This window comes from Leptopilina heterotoma, unplaced genomic scaffold (genome assembly GCF_015476425.1).
Source record: "Leptopilina heterotoma isolate Lh14 unplaced genomic scaffold, ASM1547642v1 Lhet_123, whole genome shotgun sequence".
NCBI classification, from domain to species: domain Eukaryota; kingdom Metazoa; phylum Arthropoda; class Insecta; order Hymenoptera; family Figitidae; genus Leptopilina; species Leptopilina heterotoma.
The window spans coordinates 766,497-785,570 of NW_025110842.1; the positions used below are offsets into that span (position 1 = coordinate 766,497).

Below are 19,074 nucleotides of genomic sequence, written 5' to 3' on the forward strand. Positions count from 1 at the left end.
CATAATGGTAAGTACCCCCATCTTGAATTTATAAATTTAAAGTAAAGTTTTAAGATAGGGGGTAAGTACCCTCTATCTCCAATTTATAAATTTAAACTAAATTGCGGTTTTTAAAATATCTTCAGTAGTATAATGGTAAGTATCCCCTTTCTTCACTGAACACTTTTCCTCTAGTCCCAAAATAGGGTAAAAATAATAAGTTCTGTGGACGGTAAGTTTAATAGTTGTAAGTGTAACTGACAGTAGGTTCAATAGATGCTAATTATAAACATTATAGTAAACGGTAAGTGCAATGCACGTATTATTAACAGTATAATAGTAGCATATATTTTGACTCGACTATTGTTAGTGTATGATATGTTTATGATATTAATTCTCGATTGGACGATTACAATACATGTTGGATAATGGTAGTGTAGCTCAAGTGAAGCCTATTCAACTTAATATGAATATCAGTGAGCCATTGTGCATCTTCGGACACTATGTGCATATATTATTATTGTAGCATTAAATTTTCATCGTTGCTCTTCTCATGCAAAATATATTAAAGTCATAATGTCGAAGAAATAGAAAGAATATTGTGTTCAAAAGAATTTTCGCAACGTTTCTTCTTTATTATTTTTACTATTATTATTATTATTATTTTTGATATCCATTCCAAATAAGGAAATTTTATTATTATTATTATTATTATTATTATTATTATTATTATTATTATTATTTTTGATATCCATTCCAAATAAGGAAATTTTATTATTATTATTATTATTATTATTATTATTATATCTCTTTACTACTTAGAAATATTTGTTGTTTTGAGGATAATAATATTTATATAAACTAAATCATAACGCGGTACCCCGATGACACTGACTTCACCTGATCGGCTTTCTCGAACCTATTTTCGTCGCAATATAAGTATATATTAAATCGATAAAAAATTTTTCCTCTCAAGAATTTACGCTTAATTAAAGGAGATGCTGGGGAAAATTAATTATCTTTGCGCAATGGAACACGGTACAATAATTTTTCTTTTTTTTTGCAAACTTTCGTTTTTTCCCCTGCGTATCCGAGTTAAAAAGTTCAAGAAATAAAACAATAAAGAAAATCAAGTTATAATTACTTTATTAATAAAATTAAACACAATTGCAATCACATTGTAATTTTTTTCCTAACTGCAATTAATTGTACTATCGAAAGAAATAGGAAGAAATCCGCTTACGTAATATTGTTTTATTTATTGATTTTAAAAGTGTTTTTTTACACATCTGATGTATAGCAGTTCTCTATAGTATAAAGCGCAATCTTATAAAAACAAACTTTACTTTAAAAAATAATTCATTTAAATCCAAACAGAAAATAAAACATTTTTATTTACAATGAAGATTTATATGCGGGGAAAAAAGTCCTTGGATGCTTTTAAATAAAAAAAAAACAAAAATACCGCATTAAAACCGGGAAAGTAACTTTTTATAGTTGTAATAAACTTGAAAGTAGAGGAAAATGTGGACATTAAAAAAAAAGTATAAAATAAAGTACGAATGAAAAGTTGTCGCACAAATAATTCATTAATGAATACGTATATGTGTATCTTGAAGATATTTTCTAATATATACAAATAAAGTAAGTGTTTGAAAAATATTTATTAAAATAAAAGAAAACAATGATAATTGAAGTTTTGAAGTCGATAACATAGGATTAATTGGTTTATTTGTATTGTCTACTCACAAATAAAAAAATATAGAACACACATAAATATACGGTGTGAATGGTTTAAAGCGGGTGGAATTGTCACGCCGCGTAAGCATTGTGATTAATTTTGACGAGCGATTACTCACTGGATTTATGTTCTCTTTCGACACACAAGTGTCCTGATTCCAATTACATTTGGCATGATATATAGTAATAATAATGATGATAATAATTAAATTTTGTAATTCATAATAAAATGATAATATTCAAGATAATGATAATAATAATAACAACGGATAATATTAAAGATGGAAATAATGATTAATAATAATAATGATGATAATAAGTGGAAAAAGTGGAAAATGACGAATAGCTTCCTTTTTGGGGAATTTACTTTTTATTGACTAGAATTTTAATTTGACGTACAATAATCAGTAAGGATAACAATTTTACTTTATGGAAAGAGATCTTAAATTTGTAGTTTTATAAATTATTGGTAATTATTTGCTCTTGAAACATTTGGAATTTATTACTTAATAGCTAATTTAATTAGAGACTCATTCAAATATTAGAAAAATATGAAGAAAATTGTAAGTAATTGTTGTTTAATATTCATGAATATAATTCTTATATCCTTTCATATAAAAAGTGTTTAGGTCATTTACAATGTTAATCATTTTTTCTTCTTTCGATATAGTTTCGTCAGATTCAACCGTCATAAAAATTACTCTCTGATTGTTAATGATATCTTCAAATTTATCAGTTTGTTGATATATTTCATTAGTAAGTAAGAAATGTGACATGACTTCATTCTTGTAAAGCTGATAAATGTCTGCTACTCCACAACGATTTTTTAATTTTATTTCGAAAAAAAATAATATTCCTGTACCAGTAGTATTATTTAAAAAATTTGATAGTAAAAGATTTCGATTTCTACTGCACGGTACACTTATTTTGAAAGTCACATGCTCTCTTGTATATAGTTTTATGTTCTGACGAGTATCGGTCACATAGAAAGCCTGATAGAGTACAATTGGCTCTTCATTCAATTCCTCATCACATTGCCTAAGAGCCACTCTCAAAAGTGCAACTTTGACATCCTTTACCACACGCCTAACGCCAAGACTGAATAATTTATAGCCGATTTTAAAAAAATCTTCAAATCGAAGTTTGTTTTGAAAATAATTTAAATCTGTGCTGTATTTATCATAATAGTAATCAAAATTGGACTTGTAGTGTGCACTCCTTTTTTCACTCAAAGTCCAGTAATATTCATTTTTGTTATAATGAAAATAAAACTTTGATTCATATAGAACATCATTTACGTATTTGTTATCAATTTTCCAGGGTGAATAAACGTCCAAAATCGTCGTGTCATTTGAATAATTTTCAGACAGTTGTTGATATGTTGGAAAATTGGGGTTGTAAGTATATACAGACAATAGGTAATTTTTCAACATATTCACAGCTTCAGCAAATGTTTTCATTGGAACATTTGACGAGATGAATTCTGCAGCTCTTTTAATAGCATTCATCCTACTGGAATTTCTTGTATTAGAAAGTTCTCTGTTTTTTGTAGTTTTAATAATATTAAACCACGAAATAGTCGATAAATCTTGTCTTTCCAGATCAACAATTAAAAAAAATCTATTTTCAATTACCTCATACCTCGTGTCTGTGACTGTAAAATTAACGTGTGGAAACAGTATGTACAGATTGTGAATGTTGTACTGATTCAGATCAACAAAACCGTTAAGTGATTCACTTGTTATGTGATAAAGAATGTTTGTTTCATCCGGATGTGAATGTGGATTTCGTATACTTGGAGGCACTTTACCTGATGGATTCCTCGTTACCAGCTCGAAATTATAAAAGGAAAATGTTGCTCCTTTTAAACTAATTAAAAAATTGACACTACTTACATTAGTTGTAAAATCTAGAAGCCAGAGTTCAAGTGGATAATTGAAACCATCGCGTACTTGCTCAAGAGCAATGATGTTTACTATTGTATGGAATAAATCTCTCTCTTGATCTAAAATTCTTAAACCTTCAATTCTTAGTTTTGATAAAAATTCAAGACGAAATTTTCTTAATGGATCCTCTTCTTCAGATGAGTCTTCATCAATTACCAGAGCGCCACTATCGCTGTCTTCTGACGATGATTCTTGTCTTCTAAACCGTTTTACTATTTTTAAACCGTCTCGTTGCACATTTAAGTTTTTCTTTTCTTTCCACATTTCGGTAAAAACAGGTAAAACATATTCTTTAAAGATTCTTTTAATTGCAAGATAATTAAGATTTTTGGATTCCTTTCTCAGGGAGCAAATATTCTTATTAGTGGGATTGTTTGAGAAATCGTGAAACAAAATTTCCTGAAGATTGGAAAAGCTTTTGTTGTTATTATTCTGGAAAATAGTTCTAACATAACCTGTAATGTTGCGATAGTGGGCAAATAACCCCACATTAATAATGTACCGATAAAATTTGTTAACATTTGTAAAATTATTCAGCTCTTTATAACCAGAATCATTAATTTTACTTCGTATTTCTTTAAAAAGTTGGATTTTTGCAGCTGACTCATTATTAGACTTGTTTAGATATTCAAAGAAGGCATTTAGAACTGGTACAGTATCATTTTCTACTGGAGTTGAAAGCAGGTTATTGATATTCAAAATAATTCCCAAAGTCGAAATGTAGTGACACACAGAAAAAACCTGATTATTTGTTAAAGGTGAAATAAAAGTAGTAGACTCCATCCTAAATCACTTCTTTCTGCTTATGGTTTTGTAGGTTGGCTTTTGTTTGCTCTTGCAAGGAAGATAGAAATTGGCGACTTTGAACACTGGTTGATATAGTTTTTTTTAAAAAGTAACCTAAAAATAAGTATCATGTCTTGATTTGAGGTTAATTAATTTTTTAGAAAGTATTATGAAGATTTGTTTAGGTAAATTTTCTAGTAACTATTAAATGTTAGTACAAACGATAAAGTTAATGTCAACTGTTTGAAAGACACGTCAAGTCTATTACAATCTCAATAGTTCGTGACTAACATGTAATAAAAAGACTTGCCACGTACTAATAAGATAATGGTGGGAATGCCACGTTTGCAAAAACGTATTCCAACCAAAAGGACTGTAACCAGCTGTTACCTTTATTTTACGTTATATTCTAACCTATTTTGTACTTTTGGTTGTAAATACGTTGTTAATTTCAAATGTCAGTAACGAAACAAAGTATTTTTAAGATAACGATTTTCAAATTTATTTCTAGGCGAATAAAAATCTTTTCTCTATGTCAAGGCCAATCGGGAAATAGGATGCTTACTTTTACACGATGGTCACCATGTTTGAATTTTTTTAAAGTTTTTTATTTTTATAAAACTTTTGTATACTAACGTTATTAAATATAAAATTACTTACTTTCAGATTCTTAGTTCGGTTTCTTCGAGAACAAATAGAACATTCGACTGTAAAATATGCGTCTCTTCATAAAGCTTTTATAGGAATAATAGTAGTAAGGAATATAATTACCTTGAAATCGTGACCACGTTATTAATATTTCTGTTTTCTCTAGATACAACAGTAGAAATTTTATTTTTTTTAAGTATTGAACTGCTTTAAATATTAAAAAATATATGCTTTTTTTGCTACTCAATATTTCCCACCACAAAGAGCTCTCTGTTGATAATTCTTGTAAGTACTAATAGACTTATTGTCAAACTTATACCAATCAGCAAAACTGCTAACTATGGTATGAAATCAATTTAACGTGATGTGCAATTTCAATTATTAGGAAAATTGATAAAATTTATAAATTAGAAGTGGGAGTACTTACCATTATACTACTGAAGATTTAAAACATAAGTAATAGTTATAAAGTGTTGAAAGATAAAAGGGGGTACTGACCATTATACTACTGAAGATATATTTAAAATTGTAACTTAGTTTAAAAATTCAATTTAGAGATAGGGGTATTGACCATTATGCTACTGAAGATATGTTTAAAACTGCAAATTAGTTTAAATTTATAAATTGAAGATGGGGATACTTACCATTATGCTACTACAGATATATTTACGATACTTTAAGAAGAAAATAAATGTGGGAATATTCGAAAGTAGTGGAAAATAAAGAATAGCTTCCTTTTTGAGAAATATACTTTTTATTGACAGTATTTAAATTTTACGTACAATAATCAGTAAGGATAACAATTTTACTTTATGGAAAGAGATCTTAAATTTGTAGTTTTATAAATTATTGGTAATTATTTTCTTTTGAAACATTTGGAATTTCTTACTTAATAGCTAATTTAAATACAGACTCATTCGAATATTAGAAAAATATGAAGAAAATTGCAAGTGATTGTTCCTTAATGTTCCTGAATATAATTCTTATATCCTTTCATATAAGAAGTGTTTAGCTCATTTACAATGTTAATAATTTTTTCTTCTTTCGATGTTGTTTCCTTAGATTCAACCTTCATAAAAATTACTTTCTGATTCCCAATGGTTTCTTCAACATTTTCAATTTGTTTATATTTTTCATCAGTAAGCAAGAAATGTGACATGACTTCATTCTTGTAAAGTTGATAAATGTCTGCTACTCCACAACGATTTTTTAATTTTATTTCGAAAAAAAATAATATTCCAGTACTAGTAGTATTATTTAAAAAGGTTGATAGTAGAAGATTACGATTTTTACTGCATGGTACATATAATTTTAAAGTCACATCTTCTTTGGAATACAGGTATCTGGCAGAAGAATTATTCTTTATATAAAAAGCCTGATAAAGTACAATTGGCTCTTCATTCAATTTCTCATCACATTGTCTAAGAGCCACTCTCAAAAGTGAAACTTTTAAATTCCTTCGCAGATGAGTAGTGCCACGTCTGATAAATGTATATCCGATTCTAAAAAAGTCTTCAAATCGAAGTTTATTTTGAAAATAATTTAAATCTGTGCTGTATTTCTCATAATAGTAATAAAAATTGGACTTGTAGTGTGCCCTCCTATGTTCACTCAAATTCCAGTAATATTCATTTTTGTTATATTGAAAATAAAAATTTGATTCATATAGAACATCATTTATGTATTTGTTATTATCAATTTTCCAAGGTGAATAAAAGTCCAAAATTATCATGTCATTCGAATAATTTTCAGCCAGTTGTTCATATGTTAGTAAATTTGGTTTGTAAGTACCTACCGATAATATAAAACTCTTTAACATAGTGACAGCTTCAGGAAATGTTTTCATTGGAACAATTAACGAGATGAATTCTGCAGCTCTTTTAATATCATTCATTCTTCTGGAATTTCTTTCATTAGAATGTTCTCTATCTTTTGGAGTGTAAATAATATTAAACCACGAAATACTCGATAAATCGTTTCTTTTTAGATCCACAATTAAAGACAATCTATTTTCAATTTCAGCATACTTCGTTTCTGTAACTGTAAAAATAATCTGTGGAAACAGTATGTATAGATTGTGAATATTGTACTGATGCAAATCGACAAAACCGTTAAGTGATTCACTTCTTATGTGGTAAAGTATGTTTATTGCGTTTCTCTCTGAATGTGTCTCTAGATCCTGTATATTTGGAGGTACTTGACCTGATGGATTCCTTGTTACCAGCATGAAATCGCTAAAGGAAAGTGTTGATCCTACTGATTCAAATAAATTGTTGACCATATTATAATTAGTTGTGAATTCTAGAAGCCAGAGATCAAGTTGATGATTTCGAGCATTGTGTATTTGCTCATGAGCTAAATCATTTACTATTGTACAGAATAAATCTCTCTCTTGATTTAAAATTGTTAAACCAGTAACTTTTAGTTTTAACAAAAATTCAAGACGAAGATTTCTTATTGGATCCTCTTCAGGTGGATCTTCATTCATTCCTACAACATCAATATCACTGTCTTCTGACGATGATTCTTGTCTTCTAAACCGTTTTACTATTTTCAAATCGTTTCTTTGCACATTTAAATTTTTCCTTCCTTTCCATATTTCAGTAAAAACAGGTAAAACATATTCTACAAAAACTCTTTTAATTGCAAGAGAATTAAGGTTTTCTGATTCTTTTCTCAACGAGCAAATATTCTTAATAGTGAGATTGTTTGAGAAATCGTGAAACAAAATTTCTTGCAGATTGGAAAAGCTTTTGTCGTTATTATCCTGGTAAATATTGCTTACATAATCTGCAATATTTCCATAATGGGCAAATAGACCCATATTAATAATGTACTGATATAATTTGTTAACATTCTCAAAATTATTCAGCTCTTCAAAATCAGAAATATTAATTTTACCTCGCATATCTTTAAAAAGATGTTTTTTTGCAGCTGATTCATTATGCGACTTGTTTAGATATTCAAAAAGGGCATTTAAAACGGGTACTGTATCATTTTCTACTGGAGTTGAAAGCAGATTATTGTTATTCAAAATAATTCCCAAAGTCGTAATATAGTGACACACAAAAAAATTCTGATTGTTTGTTACTGGAGAAATTAATGTTTCAGACTCCATCCTAATTCACTTTTTCCTGTTTGGGTAATTTATGTTTGCTGTTACGTTTAGCTAGAAATGGCACCGTTATTAACACTCTGGTGGGTATCGCTTTTCTACAGTTTAGCTGAAAATAAGTGACATGTTTTCTTTTGTAGTTATTCAATTTTTGAAGAATGAATTAGTAAAATTTGTTTTGGTAAATTTTCCAGTTATTAATAAAATTTTATATAAACGATAAATTAAATATTAAACAGAATGTTGAATTTTTAACACGGTTGGAATGTTGGGAGCATAAATTTTTACAACGTAGGAAATGGGTGCGTCAAAACAGGGAACATTCAATTTTTCAAAATTCTAGATTTCGAAAATTATATATATTGTATCTAGGTCGATTTGCACACCTGTTTGAAAGTCACGTCATGTCTATCACAATGTTAATAGTTCGTGACTAACGTGTAATAAAAAGACTTGCCACGAACTAATAAGATGATAGTGGGAATGCAACGTTTGTAAAAACGTATGCCAACCAAAAGAACTGCATCCAGCTGATGTCTGGGTTTTATGTAATATTCTTACATTTCGTACTTTTGGCTGTAAATACGTTGTTAATTTCACGTGTCAGTAACGAAATAAATTATTTTTAAGATAACAATTTTCAAATTTATTTCTAAGGGAATAAATATCTTTTCTCTATGTCAAGTCCAATCGGGAAATAGGATGTTTACTTTTACTGAGTGACCACCAGGTTTGAATTTTTTAATGTTTTTTATTTTTATTAAACTTTTGTATACTAACGTCATTAAATATAAAATTACTTACTTTCAGATTCTTAGTTCGGTTTCTTCGAGAACAAATAGTACATTCGACTGTAAAATATGCGTCTCTTAATAAAGCTTTTATAGGAGTAATAGTAGTAACAAGTAAGGAATATAATTATCTTGAAATCGTGACCACGTTATTAATATTTCTGTTTTCTTCAGATACAACAGTAGAAATTCTATTTTTTCTAAATATTGAACTGCTTCAAATATTAAAAAATATAGAATTTTTTTGATACTTAATATTTCGTCCATAAAAGTTTGTTGAAAATTAAATTAAAATTTAGAATTTCTGGAAAAAAGGGGATACTGACCATTATACTACTGAAGATATTCTTAAATTGCAGTTTAGTTTAAATTTATAAATTGAAGGTGGGGGTACTTACTATTATACTGCTGAAGATTTAAAAACATTAGATTGTAGTTACGAAGTGTTCAGTGAAGAAAGGGGGTACTTACCATTATACTACTGAAGATATTTTTAGTTTAAATTTACAAATTGGAGGTTGGGGTACTTACCATTATACTACTGAAGACATTGTTGATAATACAATTTATGTTTGAATTCATCAAACAGAAAAGATGTACTGAGCATTATACTACTGAAGAAATTTCTAAACTACAATTTAGTTTAAATTAGAAACTAGAGATGAGGGTTCCTTACCATTATATTACTAAAGACTGCTGAACATTAGATTAAAGTTAAAATAACATTTAAAATTTTTTTTGTTGAATCTTTGATGTCTCCTAAATTAATGTTTTGTTTAGTATTTGAAAAGCAGCAATTTGTGCATTGAATTATCAGACAGTAAAAGATTCTTCAAAAACCGAATGAAACAAATTTTGCAAAGTGCACTTACATTTAGAAATGATGGAGCATTCATTCCCTTTCGTCCTGTACTATTTTTTTTGCGAATTCTCATATATACATGTATCCATATAGACACGTTCACAACACATATTCAGTAAAATTGAAATGTACCTGTCCATATAGGTTTACGTCTGAAAATATCTCCCAATTATTAATGGCTGACTGGGCCACTGATGAAATGCTGCTTGTAATTAATTTTCTCTCCTTTTGCAAAAGGTAGAGAAATATAGCAGCGGAGGGTTGGGGGGAGCTAAAACAGCCGGTTCGTCATGTCGATTCCGGAATCATATTTCAAATTTAAAAGCACTTCGCTATCTGTGTACTTTAATATTTTCAACATATATATTGACAGGTACGTGAAAAAATGTATATAAATAAAATTAATAAAATTAATAAAATGAATAAAATTAATAAAATTAATAAAATTAATAAAATTAATAATTCTGATAAAAGTAATAAAAAATTTTGTATTTGAATGAACTTTTTTTGTAATAATTATAAATTTCCCTCTTTAAAGGTTTCTAATATACCTCCTTACAATTGATATATTTTTCTCTATGAAAAAATATACAATTGTCAATTTCTATCGACTTGACTTTTACCGATCAATATTGAAGAAATAAAATCCGACGAGTGTGAATGTGAAGAAAAAAAGGAGTGAGATTTGAAGTGATATTGGAATGAAAAAAAGATGAGCATATCAGTGGTCAGTGGGAGATTGAGTCAATATGGAGGGAAAAGAGATGGGGAAAAACCGAATTGAGGTAAAATTGATGATCGATAATATGGGTCTCTAATGTTGTATGGAGTACACGCATTACTCGAATCGAGATAGAGCAAGATTTAGTACAAACACGTTATGTTGGTGCAGATTTGGAAAACTATAGGGACATAATCATAAAACAACTTCGATCATAATAGAGCCGTCTATACACTGCACCCGGAATCATATTGAGATATCGTCAGTTCACTGGATCAACAAAATATTATTCTATATAGAATTCAACATTAATGTGTGCGTGTGTACTTTATGTCATGAGGACTGACCATTATACTACTCAAGATATTTTTAAAACTGCAATTTAGTTTAAATTAATAAATTAGAGATGGGGGTACTTACCATTATACTACTGAAGACATTTTTAAAACTGCAATTTAGTTTAAATTTATAAATTACAGATGGGGGTACTTACTATTATACTACTGAAGATATTTTTAAAATTACAATTAACTTTAAATTTAAAATGTAAAGATTAGGGTTACTTATCATTACATTACTAAATTTTAAATTAAAATATTTAATTACAATTAAATTATACTTAGATATAAAAAAAAATTTAGTTGTAAAACAAAATTAGCTGAATGATCTAAGCCTTGGTATATAAGTGGAGTTAGGAAAGTGATGGAGTTTCCTGTATTTCGTGTACAAGCAGATTTAGGCTCTTGTTAAGCTTTGGATCCAAGTAAAATGTACATAAGACTTACATATACAAACACATGCACATATGTATATATACAGACATGAATTTAACTATCCTACTCGACTTGAATGAAATTTACTAAACCAGCTTTAACATCTTTTAATCTCTCTAATTACAAAAAAAAACCTCGTAAACTTTCCTTTCTCTGAATATTTAATATTATTCGCAGCAAAAGAAAACTGAAAATAATTCTGTGGACAAAAAAATGTATAACATGAATTCTACTAGCAAAATAATTATACTAACGGTTTTTATGGAAACAATTGTTACAGTAATAATAATTATCATAGCAACCGTTTTTGGCACTTAATGTAACGTCCTAACGTCCCCTGGGGGACGTTAAGAACTACTGACGGACGCTTAAGACTTGTTATAAGGTTTTCGGCTCTTAGCCACAAGGTTTTTAGCCCATGCTGTTAATAATGGAGAAGATGAAAAATATTAGTAATGATAATAGTAATAATAAACAGAAAATAATAAATAAATACAAAAATTAATTAAAAACCCTATTTTAAAGTGAAAAAAAAAATCCCTTTACAATGTGCAAACAATAGCACCGTCCGAGCATTGTACCTACATATATATAAATACAGCATAAGAAGCTTATATATGAAAATCAGTATATGTATGTGTTGAACTGTAATAATAAAGGAAATGAAATTTTTGTTTATCCAACTTTTCACAGGTAGACTATATGCATTAATAATAAAAGCTTTTGTCCCGGTTACTGTACTGTTGATATTTAATAATAAGGTTGGGAGAGGGGTGGAGGGGGTGGAGGGGGATTATAATTAGGTCACGCATAAATTAAAGAATACAAGAGTTACCGTTTATAATCGCATAAAAGGGGGTTATTGTGTTTTGATAAGATAGGATTTTACCACTTCTTAAAGTAAGCGCTCGCGCGAGCTAGTCTTAAAAAAATCTTTTAACAAGTTACGAGACGCGAGAGCTTATTCTTCTTTTTAGAGTGAGAAAAGTGCTCCGGCAAGTCTATTTAGCTTTTTACGTGAGGCATTAAATGCTCAAGCAGAAAAAAATTACCTTCATCGAGAGTGAGAGAATTTTTTTTTCGTAACTTTACATAACGTTTTTTTTATCATCTCCCATGCGAAAAATTAACCACTATCAAGATTGAAGTTAATGAATACGTAATTTTTTATCAGAATTACAATTTTTTCTTATTACCTGTTTTTTTGTCTTTTCTTGTTTTATTAATTATTTTATTTCTTACTTTATGTTACTATTTAGTTTTATAATTTTTTTGTCTTTCAGTGTAGTATTATAAAAAATTTATTAATTATCTTCATCCAAGGAGGGAAAACCTCATCTTTTAGTTCTTGATCCATAAGAATGGCAAAACACAGATTATAGTCAGAAATTAAAAAAGTTTTGGTGAATTATTAATCGAGGTTTGTTTCGGAACAAAAGACAATATATCCTAAAACATATTTGAGTGTCTGATTGTGTTTAGAATATTTAAGATGCCCTTCAAATAGTTCTGACTCGATCTAATTTACATTTTAATTAAGAAATCTACATTTTCCATTAACGTCTATTGGCAGAGGAATCTGTTCACTGAATCAAAATTTCATAAGCAGAAAGAGAGATTCAGAGGAACAGAAGGTATTGCTGCTTAATTTTTGCAAAAAATCTCCGGCAGATATCATTCATTAAAATAAAATGCAAATAATTCATTACTTAGTTCATAATTTATTCAATAGTCAATTAATAATTACTTAACAAATTAATAATCATTCAAAAACTGATTAACAATCATTCACTGACAAACTAATAATTATTCAATAACTAATTAATAAATAATTATCATTCAATAAATAATGAACCACTCTATAAATAGTTAATAATTCAACAATTAATTTATGACTACTTTTACAGCTACAAAATAATTAACAATCACTTAAGAATCGATAATTAATTTACTTTCCTCAGTTTAATTAAGGAAATATTGAATTTTTTTCTCGAATTGATATTTTTCGCCACGCTGTTTATTAAGTACTCAGGTAAATTAGAGAAAAATGAAAGCGAAGAACATATGAAAATGTAAAAGGAGGGAAGATAAATTTAAAAAAAAAAGTTGTTAAAATTTGTGTCAAAAGCGATATTATTAAACATTAATTAAATTGAAAAATAATTACTTATCAATGCTGTAAACTTTTTCTATGCACCCAACTAAAGGAAATTTTAATTAACGCTCAACTAAAGCTACTTTCTTTATACTACCAACGTTAATTAAACTGATGCACATATATATATATATATATATATAATAAAAAAGGAGTATTAAAAAAAATTTTCTCCTTCAAGCCGAAAGATATTAAAAAACATTTTTTATTAAAAAAAGACGCTATTTACAAAGTAATAATATGTAATTACGCGTTAGGACTTTTTTAAAATTCTTAATAGATTTCTTAAGAATGTAATACGTATTAGTACCTATTATCACTTTCTTTATAAATAAAAATTTACCCCTACATTTTTAGAATTAAAAATTAAACAAATTGGTAGGTTCAAAAATATCTTCAGTAGTATAATAGTCAGTAGCCCCAATTTTTATTTTTATAATTAAAATTATAGAAATGTTCCAAAATCTTCAGTAGTATAGTGGTGGATACCCCCTTTCTTCTTTCAAGCAATTCTTATAATCTAATGTTTTAAAATCTTCCCCTTTCTTCTTCTAGAAATTGTTAACTTTAATTTTAAGGTTAAAAAATCTTCAGTAGTATAATGGTCAGTACCCCCATCTCGAATTTATAAATTTAAACTAAATATCTTCAGTAGTATAATGGTAAGTACCCCCATCTCGAATTTATAAATTTAAACTAAATATCTTCAGTGGTATAATGGTAAGTATCTCCTTTCATCACTGAACACTTCGTTACTAATTTTAAAACCTTTAGTAATATAATGGTCAGTATCCCCATCTCTAATTGCTAAATTTAAACTAAATTTCATTTTTAAAAATATCTTCAGTAGTATAGTAGTAAGTACTCCCACCTTTAGTTTATAAATTTAAACTAAATTGCGGTTTTTAAAATATATTCAGTAGTATAATAGTAGGTACCCCCATCTCCAATTTTTAGATTTAAACTAAAATAACAGTTTTGAAAGTATCTTCAGTAGTTTAATTGTAAGTATCCCCATCTCCAATTCCTGAATTTAAAATAAATTGCAGTGTTAAAGTATCTTCAGTAGTATAATGGTCAGTATCCCCATCTCTAATTGATGAATTTATACTAAATTTCATTTTTAAAAATATCTTCAGTAGTATAATGGTCAGTACCCCCCTTTTCAAAATGGATTTTAACAAATTGATTGTAAGACAACTCGGGAGAATATAAATTAAATCCAATTAACGTCAATAAGTTACAATTTTTTCTAAAAATAATACTCCGCTCATTGCGAAAAAAAATTGCGAGAAAAAATAAAAATGTTGATAACGACACTAGTAATAAAAAAAGTAGTAGCGCAGTAACAGAAGAAAAATAATTATATAAAAAGCGTTAAGCTGACGTTAATTAAAATCCTATTAATTAAAAAATGTCTCTTTTCATTTTATATAAAAAGGAAAAATTCTGACAGTCATTATTTAAGTGAAAATGACATCAAAGGAGTAAGCGACACTATGGTAAGTTTCGCATAATTACATTATTCTCAACTGACAGATACGAGGATACTAGGCAAAGTGCACTTAGGAAATACATTAAGGATTCCTTATAAAGCTTATTAACAAAAGTGACACAATACTTTGTTGTATTTAGTGAAAAAAAAATTAAATTTCCACACCAAATGATAATGATTAAAAAAAGCTTTTCAATTTTAAAAGAAAAATAGAAATTTTAATAAAATTTTTTAAAAAACTTTAAAGGATAAAAAAAATCAATCGTAAGAAAACCCTCTTGACGATAGTAGTATTTTATTTGGGGGAAAAAGTAATATTCTTAATGAGTCCTTCACATTTTTTTTCCTCTATTTACCAAGAGATATGAAGTAGATCAAGTGCATCTGCTTTAACCTCGGTGAAGTTGCTTCTTATACCAAATATTAGAGAACCATCACGGAAAACAGAAACAAAGGTTCTTTTGTTTAAAAAAAAACAACAATATATCGTTATTTCGAAACACAAACAGTAGATGAAATTACTCATCGTAATTATTTCAATGGTACTTTAGTAAACAACAAAACGAAGGAATTATCAAGTGAATCGTGAATTGATTCAAATTGTATGGTAATTGATGATGAGGGTAAAAAACGAAAAAAGCGATAATAAACAGAAACTGAAATTTACAGAATTAAAAAAAACACAAAGCAATCACACGTAAAAAAATTGAGATGCAATTTATTGCATGATATGAAAAAAACTCCGCAATTATTCGCTTCTATTTTTTTTTGTTATTTGTATAAAAATAAAAGAAATGAGTCCTTTGTTATGTTTCGCAATTTGTTTCATTTGATACTGTTTTTTTTGAAATTTTTTTTCATCATCGATCTATTTATAAAACTGTTACAATAAAATAAAGGATATTTAGATATTTTTACTTTGTTTCAAAATTTTTTTTTCCTTTTTTAATTATAATTTTAATTTAACCGCCTTCCCCCCCCCCTACAGGTATGGTAGATACAATCGGTCGTATTAATATTTTTAAATTATCATAAATTTTGAGATCGTAAATTGATTATTGACCTGCGAGTTTTTAAATTAAAATTTAAGATTACATTCAACTCTTGACCTGCATATTGGAAATTAGAAATAATGGGACGTGCAAACGACTTCTCCGAAGAAGTTAAGTTCAATATATATGTATAAAGCGAGAAGAGGAAGAAATAAAGAGAGAGAGAGAGAAAGGAGGGAAGTTTGCAGGAAATATGTTTTTTCATTTTTTTTTCTTTGTAATACGCTCGAATTCTCCGGTGTTCGATGCAAAGAACGCACTCGAGTTGAGCTGGCACGCATGTTACATTATTGGATTTTGGAGTGAGGCGGTGATACTGAGGCGAGGATAGGAGAGTTATTTCCAGATATCAATTTCTACACGTGTCTATGGAAAAATTATAGAATTTCATTATTCATTTATAATAAAAAGAAAAAAAAATAATTTTCTATTTTGTTTCCAATTATGAAATTATTTTTTTTGGGAAAATATATAATTAATAATAGTAGTAGTAATATTCTTCTCTTGATATTATCATTAATTATACTGCTAATTACTTTTTTTGCTGCTTAGGGACTTTTAGGAAATCTGCTTATAGATACTTCGGTTTTCGCATAAATGAAATTATAATATATTGAATAAATTTGGTGACCTACAAGGTATATTTTGTATATTTTTATATTTTCCTCAGTAACGAATTTTTTAATCACTACTTTCAGTTTTTGTCACCATTTTAATTAATATAAAACTTGTTTTTATCACTACAACACTTTTTTAATGTCCTGTTTTTTTATTTCATATTTGGAGATGTTCTCTGTTTGAGGGAAGGAATAAAATTGACGTTATGGGTTCAAAAATTAACATATATCAGGGAACATAGTCAAGGTTAGATCACCTTTTAAAGTTTAATAAGAACTTTTATTAAAAAATAAATTAAAGCTAATATAATATAATATGTATTAATACGGATTAATACCCCTTTATAAATAATAAATTATTCCTAGTTTTAATTTAAAAAACTAACCAAATCGTAGGATTAAAAAGATCTTCAGTAGTATAATGGCAAGTATCCCTATCTCGAATTTATAAATTTAAAATAAGTTGCAGTTTTAAATATATCTTTAGTTGTATAATGGTAAGTATCCCCCTTTTTATTTTAATAATTAATAAATATACATAAAATGTTCTAAAATCTTCAGTAATATAATGGCAAGTACCCCCATCTTCAATTTATAAATTTAAACTAAATTTCAGTTTTAAAAATATCTTCAGTAGTATAATGGTACACGGAAAAAGGAAAGTTGAACATGCTATACCTTTAAAAAAATTTATCCAATAATTAACTTCACTTCATATAAAAACAATAGGAAATAATAAGTGTGAAGTGAATTGAATAGTAAAATTTTTAGACAGGGATAACGGATGCACCAAAAGGTACAGATACTCTCCAAAACATTTTTCCGTGTATCTACACCCACCTCTAACCTCAAAATTTAAACTAAGTTGCAGTTTTTAAAATATCTTCAGTAGTTTAATGGTCAGTACCCCCTTTCATCTTCCTACAATTCTTAACTTTAATTAAATGTTGAGGAATCTTCAGTAATATAGTGATAAGTATTCCCATCCCCCATTTATTAATTTAAACTTAGTTGCACTTTTAAAAATATCTTCAGTAGTATAGTAGTCAGTACCCACATTTTGGTTTTTATAATTATGAAATATTTATCAAATGTTTTAAAATTTTCAGTAATGTAGTAGTCATTAGTATATAGTGACCGTCCTTAACTAAGGTCCAACACTGACTATGTGCCCTTAGTAGAATTTTCCAAAATTTATGTACCTGCAATAGAACCATTCTCGAAAAGTGTCTTCAAGTAATAGATATACAACATTACTGTTTTGATTTTAAAGTACGTAATCTTTGAGGCAATTCAAAATTAATTTCCAAAATTTTAATTTTCATTATCACGCTTCGCCAGAAACGTACGTCAGTTGATAAAAATTTGATAAAATTGAGAGTAATAGAATTTTATATATATATAGTTATATGTCTGATGTTTGGGGGTAGTGATATATAGAAGCAAAGGGAGAGGTAACATTTCTTCAATTAATTTCCGGTGAATGATTGAAATTAATGGAAAAGCTGAGGTTTGTCCGAGTCTTGTTTGGGAGCTTTCAAAGTTAGTTGATCAATTACTAATACTACTGACAGCACTCTTACTGCTAATAATTTCTATATATAAATGTATCTATATATAAATTTAACTATATATAAATCTATCTATGTATAAATCTATCAATATATATATATATCTATATATATATATATATAAAGATGGATCGAAACAAACTTCCAATCCTTGTCTACAAGCAAATGGATTCTGGAGACATTTTGAATTTTGACATGACATTGATTACCACACAGGCATTATGTTTGGTTAAAATCTATATCAATCCCATTGTTAGACTCAATCCCTTGAACCACATTGCTCAATTAAGCCCCAAACTTTATATATAGGTATATCTCTCTCTCTCTCTCTCAACTGTCTCTCTTCCCTAATCTATAGGAGCATACATATAGCGAAATGACCGATAACTATCATTATAATGTTATCGCGTGGAAAACACGCTACTCAATGTAATTAAATACCCTATCAAGATGCTTGTCAGATAAATGCTCTAGTGTGTGTACATTTTTTGCACTTTTGTATATTGACTGACGACTCTAATTTAGATTTATGGACCACATTACATCATCAAGGATTTATAATATCCCAAAAAAAAAATCACAAAATAAAGAAACACATTTCTTAAGAAGTGATTTATCATTGTGGAAAAGATTTACTTAATGCCAATATTGTCCGTTAGCATATGCGGGGATGATGTAGTGTTGCAGAGGGTAGGCGGGAAAAATAATTTCGTGATCGGACTTTGAAAGATTTATTTCTCAATTTAAAATATTTTTAGCGGAGCAACAGGGAAAAAACTATTTGTAAAACGCAATTTAGAAAACAAAATTACTTGAAGTGATG

The 19,074-nt window shown here is 28.0% G+C and overlaps 1 protein-coding gene across 5 annotated transcripts in view; it reads right to left on the reverse strand.

The window, feature by feature from the left end:
* Positions 1 to 19,074, reverse strand: part of LOC122512674 — a 63,009-nt gene that overhangs the window by 27,715 nt on the left and 16,220 nt on the right. Inside the window, exons 1-2 of one of the 5 annotated variants that reach the window (XM_043628660.1) lie at positions 9,019 to 9,052; positions 2,066 to 4,565 (exon numbers count right to left, since the gene is read on the reverse strand). The exons of 1 other annotated variant lie outside the window; for it this stretch is intronic. In XM_043628660.1, coding sequence (XP_043484595.1) covers positions 2,298 to 4,448 — 2,151 coding nt within the window. In that variant the 5' untranslated portion in view covers positions 4,449 to 4,565; positions 9,019 to 9,052 and the 3' untranslated portion in view covers positions 2,066 to 2,297. Of the gene's footprint in view, positions 1 to 2,065; positions 4,585 to 5,111; positions 5,201 to 5,834; positions 8,324 to 9,018; positions 9,066 to 19,074 lie in introns of those variants that run through there. 3 more of the 5 variants (XM_043628658.1, XM_043628659.1, XM_043628656.1) reach the window with 3 other exon arrangements.